The 9,369-nt window shown below is 38.3% G+C and overlaps 2 protein-coding genes across 2 annotated transcripts; one reads left to right on the top strand and one right to left on the bottom strand.

The window, feature by feature from the left end:
- Positions 1-1,506: 1,506 nt before the first annotated feature.
- On the bottom strand, positions 1,507-4,186 carry purba (purine-rich element binding protein Ba). Its single transcript, XM_056254712.1, has one exon. It carries the CDS (start codon positions 4,169-4,171, stop codon positions 3,179-3,181), a length of 993 nt encoding a protein of 330 aa, XP_056110687.1. The 5' UTR covers positions 4,172-4,186; the 3' UTR covers positions 1,507-3,178.
- Positions 4,187-5,578: 1,392 nt separating this feature from the next.
- Positions 5,579-8,133, top strand: LOC130088102 (histone H2A.V). The gene is made up of 5 exons (XM_056254719.1): positions 5,579-5,731; positions 7,016-7,093; positions 7,281-7,394; positions 7,485-7,614; positions 7,704-8,133. The coding sequence occupies exons 1-5, from the start codon at positions 5,729-5,731 to the stop codon at positions 7,763-7,765; spliced, it is 387 nt and encodes a 128-aa protein (XP_056110694.1). The 5' UTR covers positions 5,579-5,728; the 3' UTR covers positions 7,766-8,133.
- Positions 8,134-9,369: the final 1,236 nt, after the last annotated feature.

The following is a 9,369-nucleotide window of genomic DNA, read 5'->3' as shown; positions in this document are numbered from 1 at the left end:
CAACCAGGTTTGGAACGACATTAAGGATAGTAAATGATGACACAATCTTTATTTTTGGGTGGACTTTGAAGATCTTATTGATGAAATCCGAGACCTTTCTGTCCCTCCATTGACAGCTATATGCCACTTTGACGCTTCAAAAATTTCATAAAGAGATCATAAAACTATGTGAATTGAGCGGTTTAGTCCAAATTTTCTGAAGAAACACAATCGCTTTATGATGAACAGATTGAATTTAGGCTTTTATTCACATATAAACATTCATCAACTCACACATTAGTTGTGGTAAACGGAAGCTCAAGCATGTTTGCTTGACGTTTTTGATTGTCTGATGAACACCCTGCATGCTCTAAACGTTACCATGTGTGAAAGTCCACTATTCAATTTTTGCATTTTTGGAGCCTTGGTGTGCCAGTTTTTTATTATTTCCTTTTGTCGAGCAACCAACTTGTCACGTTTTTGCTTGACGTGCAAGAACCAATGAGGTTCATTCTCGTGTGTTGCGCAGCACGTTTGAGTTTCTTCAAGAACCAATGAGGTTTGTTCTCGAGTGGTTCGGTTGAGTTTCTGTGTCTGTTCGCTGATCAATTTTTATATGGATAAAAGCCTAAATTAAATCTGTTCATGATATAAAGCGATCGAGCCTGTTCAAAATATTTGAACTAAACCGCTCAATTCATATATGGATTCGTTTTGAAGCGTCAAAGTGTCAGTTGCGTAACTGTCAAAGAGGGCTCTCAGATTTCATCAAAAAGATCTTCATTTGTGTTGCGAAGATGAACGAAAGTCTGAAATGAGGGAGAGTAATGACAGAATACACATTTTTGAACTATCAAAAAGGTTGCCCTTTTATTGTCATAGCACAGCTCTCCTCAACATGATTTAAAGTAACAAGACAAACAATGCAGGATGTTCGAATCTCTAAGTATGATAAATTGTATTAGTGATTCTTGCCGTTGCCAACACCACTAATGAGAGGCGGTTTCAGGGTTGCCTTCTGCACCATTCTAAGCAAAAACATTTCTGCAGAAATTGCTTGCAATGTCCTTGAGGCCAAACTGAATCTGTGAAGTGGAACAAACGGAGAGTTTGCAAGATTCTGTTTCACACAGATAAGAGCAAGGCTCTGTGAAAGAGCAGTCCTATTAAAGACCTCAGTATGCATGAATTCAGCTTTTTAGGTCACCTTCTAATCAATGCATTCATCAGAAATTATAATGTGAAATAGTAAGACTAGTTTAGCTAAAATGCATGAATATAAGCATACAGGCTATGCTTAACATTACAAAAGACTTTTGCAAAGTATAAATATGATTGTTTTGGGAGTTTGCAGACACCTGGATAGATGATTATGATCTACTGCATTTTATTTGTATTATAAGCTGAAGTAAACTGGGATAGCAATTCCAGTTGGTGATGTTTGTGGTGCAGAAACAGTTGTTAGCAAAATTCAGTTTTCAAGGATTGTGAAAGAATGAAACATTAAATCAGAGGAAACACGAACACTCATGTTCTCAGCAAAGATAATTTTTTATTGTTCAAAGGAAGTTTGTGGAGAATTACAGCAGTACACACTTGACTGAACAGCTGCCTTTATCACATAACACAGTACAGACAAGAATGAGGTCAAAACTTATATGGATATTGAAATTAGTAATAAAAAAAATCACTATGGCTCCCAGATGGTGTGTATGGCTAATTTATGTGGTTAAAGAAGGCCTGAAAATTGAACATCACTCCTTTCTCTCTCGTTAAAATTTAAAATGTATAACACCCACACACAGCAGTAAGAAAAAAAAAAGGATAACAGAGGGAAGTCGCAAACAGGCACACACATTTTGACAGATCTAGAAGAGAAGCTGACAAGTTGCAGTAAGACTCAGAAATGTAACACCTAAAAAACAACTTAAAACGCAGAGGAAGAGAATGTTAAGGAAAAAAAAGTGTGTTGTTTTGTCATTTGGGTTGTTGAAAAAAGGAATACAAACTAAACAGAGAACATCGTCAAGTCTAGTTTGTATACAATTGTGTTATTTTTTTTCTATGCTCTTCCAACCATAAGGACTATGTATGGAAAACCAGTAAGAAATATCCCCCTATATATAATTGCATCCGAGTTTTATTTGTTTAAATAGCTTGTTCAGGAAGCATTTATAATTGATTCTATATGTCTATGTATAAATATATTTCTGTATATATATATTTCTGTATATTGTTTTTTTAAAAATAAATCTATTTTAACCCAGATGGGTGTTGTTCTACATTTGATTTCCTTTCCAGTTTTGTCACTGAAGCTCTCCACATATTCAATTAAAAAACTTCTAATTTATCATGACCTGATGTTAAGCCTATACCAGGCTTACAGTATCATTCCCTTTAAAAGAGCCAAATCAAGCCCAGTATCATTAGTAAATTTAGTGGCATCAGCACTAATGCACTTCCAAATTGAGTACATACAATCAGAGTGATTTGCTCTACCCTGACAAGAAACAGGAGGAAAACAAAATAAAACTCACCAGCCCGCGTGAACCTCAATAGTCATAGCAGGTTGGCGGAGCATGGTTTTATAGCACCATTTGAAATGTTTGTACATTGTTGCTTGAACTGTATTGTGTGCCCACAAATTGAACTCTTTAACGGTCTCCAAATTTTACACGGTTTGATCTGAGTCTTATTATATATATATATATACACACACACACACACATTTGCAGAGAACACTTTCCGAATGAGCTAACTATAAGATTCACACCACGTCATTCAGATGATGCTGGTTTGCTTTCCATCATATGGTACAACACCAAAAACACCTATAGTAGAGATATTTATCATATCTGGATACACTAACATTAAACGTCCCGGTTGACTCTATTATTAACTCAGTCTCTGGGTTGGGTTGGGGGGTCTTTTTTTAAAAGGGAGAACTTTCAAAATGACAAGACCTATTATAGCAGCCAGCTGAAATATCCATTTATCTAGCCAAACATAGTCTATACTGCTTTAAAAGGGATTCTCTTACATATACATGACAGTGTTTCTCAGTCAAACATCTTTATTCGCCATAGAGCTTTGTATGTTCTTCGTTTCATGCACGGTAATTCTTTCCACTCCAGCGCGCGGTTCTCGCTCTGTGTGAGGTTGTTGCCCCCCAGCAAGGGAACACCCGTCCGGGTCACTGTCAGTCGTCATCGATGTCGTCGCCCTCCGACTCCTCTCCTCCTCTCCGCTCGTACACTTTATCTCGGTGTCGCTCCTGGATCTCCTTCATCTCCTCGGCGTAGCGGCTGAAAGCTCCGCCGAACTTGCTCCACGCTTTGAAGGGTATCGTGATAGAGTTTCTGTAACTGGGCTTCACCTCGCTCACCCGCAGAAACACCCCGTACTTGTTGGAGCCCACGTCAAAGAAGAACCGCTTGGAGTCCACCGTGATTGACGTGCCCTCGGGAAGCTCCCCGTAACCTCCGGCGCCGCCGCTGCCGCCGAGCAGCTCCTCATCATCCCCGCCGTAGTCGTCGATCAGCTTGGCCAGGGCGTCGCGGAACTCGATGAGACCCTGAGCAGGAAGGGCAATAGTTTGCCCGGATTGCATGCCACCCCCGGGCACACCTCCTCCGCCGCCAAAACCACCAGGCCCGCGGTTAACGGTCTGACGGATCCGGAGGAACCTCCCCCGCTGGTTCTCCTTCAAATCGAGGTAGTATTTGCGATTCTCCCTCACTAGGAACTCGCTCTTCAAGGCCCGCCTAGGCCCGCCGTCCTCGCCGCTGGAGGACTGGGCGATCTGCTCCGGGGTGCTGGGTCCGAGCTGGGCGTAGTGCTCAATGAAATCCCCCAGGTAGTCCCGAAACTCCGCCGCGACTGACATGGAAAGTGTCAAGCGACTTTTGGAGCCACCAGCGCCGACCTCGGCGATCTTGATGAACCTGCCCTTCGAGTTCTGCTTCACGTCCAGGTAGAAGCGCTTGTTTTGGATGTCAAGGCGTTTGGACGCCAGCTCCTGGGTCTCTTGATCCCTCTGGAAAGGCTGGAATCCGCTGCCTCCACCCCCGCCTCCACCCCCTCCTCCACCACCACCACTACCACCGCCGCCACCTCCTCCTCCGCTACCACCGCCGCCGCCGCTGCTTCCACCGCGCTCACTCCCACTATCCCCATCCGCCATCTTCACCATCACCCAGAGCTGCGTTATTTTTTCCCATCCGTATGTCGTCAGGTCCCGCCTTCTGACCCGTTCAGAGGCATGAGAACGTCGTGTGAATGGCCCATAGCTCTGGAACGTCACTGTTTTAGAAACATCTTGTGATTGGATGTTTGATATGTCAGTCATAAATTCGCTTCTCCAATTGGACCGTGACCTGTCCGTTATGCGAGTAAATACCACATTCCAGCCACATTCCCATTCTCTTTGGCTCACTTGGACTGCCTGTCAAAGTGTGAATCCCACCTTATTGTTTTGACAGTACCATGGATGATTGGCGTACAGTGGTGTCGATAACGTACAAAAAAACAAGCACTTTATTGCAGATACCACTCGAACTATACATACAGAAGCATCACTCAGTCGCTTACTACAGCGGTATTCACAATTTTCTAGCCCTTTAAATTATTTACCAAATAAGAACTTCTAAATAAAGTTAACACAAAAAGTTAAAAATATTTATTTATACATGTATCTCGTTTATATATTTTAAAATACATGTTATTTATAAATAATAAGACGGGAAATAAATTAATTTAATTAAGAGACTATTGATGCGAATAAAAAAATAACTGGAAATATTTACCTTGAGGTTTAGTCAGAACAAAAGACCGCCGCACTGCCAACCTGAAGCAAAGTAAATATTTTACTGATAATATTTTCATTTGTTTTGGCCTTAAAACAACGACAGTATGAACATAATTAATTATTTACCGTACAACGTCTTATTTTTTAAAAATCATTTCATTTAAGTTTTTATCGTCTATGGTTTTAACTTTTTATGCATACAAATATACTAAACAACACGTTCCTATATTCTCGCGAGGAAGGGTGTCTCGGAAAGGGGGTCATTACATATGAGGGTCCTTGACATCAAAACCCCTGACTTAGTGTAAGTGTAAGTAATAATCCATAAGTACAGCAATCTGTATAAAAAAATGTTAAATCAAAGATAGAGTTTTAGAACTCCCTTTCTTTATACATCAAAGTCAGAGTCATATTTGACATTTTACTATATAAATTGATATTTATAAAAAGGACAAACAATGTATTATTATCAACAGAAAATGTTTTAATACTTGATTTCGCCTCATGTGACAGTTGCGATTTATATTGAATATGAGAATAATAAGATAAAGAAAAAAGTTACATTTTGATTATAATTTCTATTTGGTTTTATGTGGTTTTATAATTGATCTTACTCTTAAGCCTTGTTATTAACATGAAATCATACGTTTTCTGTAAATCGAGTAAATTTCAGGCAGTTGTCACTATTAAAGTCCCGCCTACGTTTTATCCTCTACGAAAATCATTCATCGATGGGGGATGGTAGAAGCAGATACATGCTGAAATCTCATTGGCCTTCCCGAAATTCGAACGAACAACGGATATTCTGATTGGCTGGTTCCACTTCTCGCTATGCCTCGAGCGTTCTCTGCTGAACGGAGTTTATTGTTCCTCTGAGTCAAGAGGCGAAATAGATTTTAGCCAAACCTCACTGGATCCCATTCAAAGTAATACTTCGCTGAAATGGTATGAAATTCTTCGATCTTGGTCCGTAAAACCATTTTCTTGAACTCGAAATGTCCATCCGCGTGTTATATTGCTCATTTGTCGTCTGTTTAAACATTCTACGGCTAGCTCTGAGCTAACGCAGGTTGGATTCAGCGCTCTTAGCGCGTGCTAATAGTCTTTTTTTACTTTTTATTTAATTTATCACGACGTTTCTTGTCCCAATGGAAATGATTTCCGTCTTGAACATAACTATCTTATATGTTTTAAATGTTTTGTTGATATACGTCGCAGCTGTTGAGGATATTTCTCCAAGCAGCAAAGCTAAGCTAATCCGTCAGCGGCAGTGGAGAGCTCGCGCTGATCAGTTTAAATACTCTTCATTTATTGTGTAGTTCTTCAAAGACCAACAACTCCTAGGAATTGCGTTATGCATTTTTTTTGTATGTGCAGGTTTATGTCAGAAACACGGGCAACCTGTATTGTCAGTTTAGGGTGTCAGTCATATGAGCGGGAGATTTACCTGTTATAATAGGACTCATTGGCATTCAGTGAAGTGGCAGATGGCATTGCTTTAAGTTTTAAGGTAAACTTTAATTCATGTGAAGGAAGAATAGGATCCCATTCCAAATGGATATGTTTTACTCATACCCTCTGAATGGGAAACGGTGCAAATGGCCAAGAAAAGTGGAGTATTTTCTCCAAACCTGCGTTTTTTATAGGCCTTCTGTTTATACTATAACGTTACCTGTAATAATTCATTTGAACGAGTCATGCATTAATAATACATGCCTTGATGATTTGTACAATAATTGACACACATGACATAATTTATATATTAAAAAACCTTACGTATGATCAATTAAATATATTACTTTACAGTTGATTGCATATTATTTTTACGTGTAAAGACTGTATTTTTTTTACATGTAAAAAATTAGATTCTATACGTTTTTCATATTAAAATGAAGTGTAATTTAATTTTCTATGTTAAACGTAATGCTTTACAAAATGAAATATTAATAATACATGTAATATTTTATTTGTATTCATTGAATTCATATGTAAAATAGTTTTTATTGCATATATTTTTACATACAAAAAATAATACATTAAAATGTTTTAGATATAAAAATAATCTCTTAATATAATATTATTAAATTTGCACAGCTCCTATAGTGGAGTACAATTAACCTAAACCCCCAATAATTGTTTTCATACTGTTATTGATTATGCTGCTAGTTTGTTTTGTGCAAACTTGAATGTTTGTATGCGCTGGATCTGAGTCTATATATTGTTTTGTAGGCAGGAGGAAAGGCAGGTAAAGACAGTGGCAAAGCCAAGGCAAAAGCAGTGTCTCGCTCACAAAGGGCTGGACTTCAGGTAAGCTAATGTTTTTCTTATTTGCTCTGCTGGCGATGCTGGTTTTCTGTTCCCAAAATAAACGATCCATTTGTTAAATAGCCTTCGGTGAAATGGGTGTGGATGTGGAATTTGTTGGGTCACAATATTTCGAGTCGAATAAAAGTCAGATACAACTTTCTAAGGAATGCATATCTGAAATTTGTAGTTCCCAGTGGGTCGTATCCACAGGCACTTGAAGACCCGCACTACAAGCCACGGTCGTGTGGGAGCAACAGCAGCCGTGTACAGCGCAGCCATCCTTGAATATCTCACAGCTGAAGTAAGACTCTGCCATTGACCTGCATGTTGCAAATATAATATATATGTTGATGTGTGGCAAGCTATTAATCAGGTTTAATTCTTGTTCTAGGTTTTGGAGTTGGCAGGAAATGCTTCAAAAGATCTGAAGGTGAAGCGTATCACTCCTCGCCATCTACAGCTGGCCATTCGTGGAGATGAGGAGTTGGATTCCCTCATCAAGGCAACTATCGCTGGTGGTGGTAAGTTGGAGTTTGTTTATGTTACATACACACTGATGTGTTGACAGATGAGGATGTGAATCACTTGTGTGTTTGGTGTCTTCTCGCAGGTGTGATTCCACACATCCACAAGTCTCTGATCGGTAAGAAGGGCCAGCAGAAGACTGCGTAGTTCCCTTTGGGGTCGCTATGCTGACATGGACTCGAGGACTTGCATTTGGGATATGTGACCAGATCGGCTTGTGTTCATCCATTCATCCGTTCTATTTTTCTTTTTTAAGTTAATATTAATGTTATACTAGCTAACCACAAGTGATTTGTTAGAGTTTTTGTGTTAATGTTATATCGCCAAAACTAGAATGGCAAATAAGCCCCCCTCCTCCATCCCAACCCAGATGTCAGGTATTTTAGAGAAACAAACAGGAAGTGTCTGATCTTTCCTGTTGTGACTGTGGAATTGTTTGTTGAATTGGCCAGAGCTATGGAGCTGTTTTATACTGAAAAATGGAAGTGATAAAAACATTTTATACAAAACCAAAATGTTTGTTTTTATTTTATCTGCCATGTTCTTTTGACAAAGTGATACCAAATAATTTTAATCATAGTTAATACAGAAATAATGTGTGTTATTTACAGAAAATTAATGACACAACCATGAGAAAGTACACTTTAGCATAGCTTTAAAAATAAGGATTGCAGAAATAATTTACTAAAATAATATTCTTGGGTGCAAATTGAGTGTAATGTTTTTGGACACCTAATTGCATGTTATTTACAAAATGTGTTAAATGCAATTAGTTTAACTTAAGAGTGCTTCTTGACCAACTTAAGTACATCTTTTTATGAAATTTAAATTATTATTGAATATGGTTAAAACATTTAAAAAAAATGTTTATCAGTCTACTAAAGAGTTGTTAACTGCATTTATAGTTTTGTGTGGTGATCAGTATAGTAATAGATGCACAGCAGTGCATGTTATTTATTCCCTGATGAATCAAATGTATTTAACAATTATTCATTTGTAAAATTGTATTAAATATTTATCCACCCAGTAATAGTTCCAGGCGGCTGTTATAAATCTGCTGCAAACGAGGGTCATCTAGTTAAAAGTATGAATTTTAAACTGCGTTTTATAATAGTAATTTGATTTCACAGATCATCAAATCAGCATATTTTTTTCTGTCATTGGGTAGTAAAATGTCGTCGCAAAGGGTGTACATTAGGTGGCGGTAAAGACCACATTTTCACGAAAAGCCTATTCCTGAGATTAAGGATCCTGTTTGCGTTTGGGAGGATATATTTGTGTATTTCAATACAAAAATGATTATTCCCTTTACCGTATCCGTCTTTTAATCATTAATAAAACGAGAACAAACACATTTTTGATGACAGTCACTCGTCTGTGCAGGTCACAGGCGTATCGGAATAAGAATTCGTTTGTGCTGCAGGTAAGTGTCATAATATGCACTTTTGTTGTTTAACCCTTTCGCACGTAAATTTAAAATATTCTATCTAAACCTCCAGTGTGAGTTTTTTTAAAGGATTTTTTTCACTCAGAAAAGCACTGGCGCATTTAACAGGAAATTCTCCAAATAGAGTGTTTGCCTGGGTTTGCTACTTCCGGTCAAACTCATGTTTTAGTAAACTGGCAGCTACACAAGCACTGATTTATGCCTAATTTAATTAGTATAAATTTACACTTTAGGTATCAAAATAGTCTAAAGGAAGCTGTTGTAGATTCACAAACCTAAAAACAGTCATGTCAAATGCAAAAGC

This window comes from Rhinichthys klamathensis, unplaced genomic scaffold (genome assembly GCF_029890125.1).
Source record: "Rhinichthys klamathensis goyatoka isolate OS25496 unplaced genomic scaffold, OSU_Roscu_1.1 h1tg000114l_1, whole genome shotgun sequence".
Lineage (NCBI taxonomy): Eukaryota > Metazoa > Chordata > Actinopteri > Cypriniformes > Leuciscidae > Rhinichthys > Rhinichthys klamathensis.
Note: the sequence above shows the minus strand (reverse complement) of the source record. Positions and strands in the feature narration are given on the sequence as shown.

What these genes read in the sequence shown, in the direction of transcription:
- purba (XM_056254712.1), bottom strand. Translation starts at nt 4,171, where the DNA reads ATGGTGAAGATGGCGGATGGGGATAGTGGGAGTGAGCGCGGTGGAAGC.
- LOC130088102 (XM_056254719.1), top strand. An exon ending in TTGAATATCTCACAGCTGAA is followed by an intron (nt 7,395 to 7,484) that starts GTAAGACTCTGC and finishes TTCTTGTTCTAG; the next exon opens with GTTTTGGAGTTGGCAGGAAA. An exon ending in GGCAACTATCGCTGGTGGTG is followed by an intron (nt 7,615 to 7,703) that starts GTAAGTTGGAGT and finishes GTCTTCTCGCAG; the next exon opens with GTGTGATTCCACACATCCAC.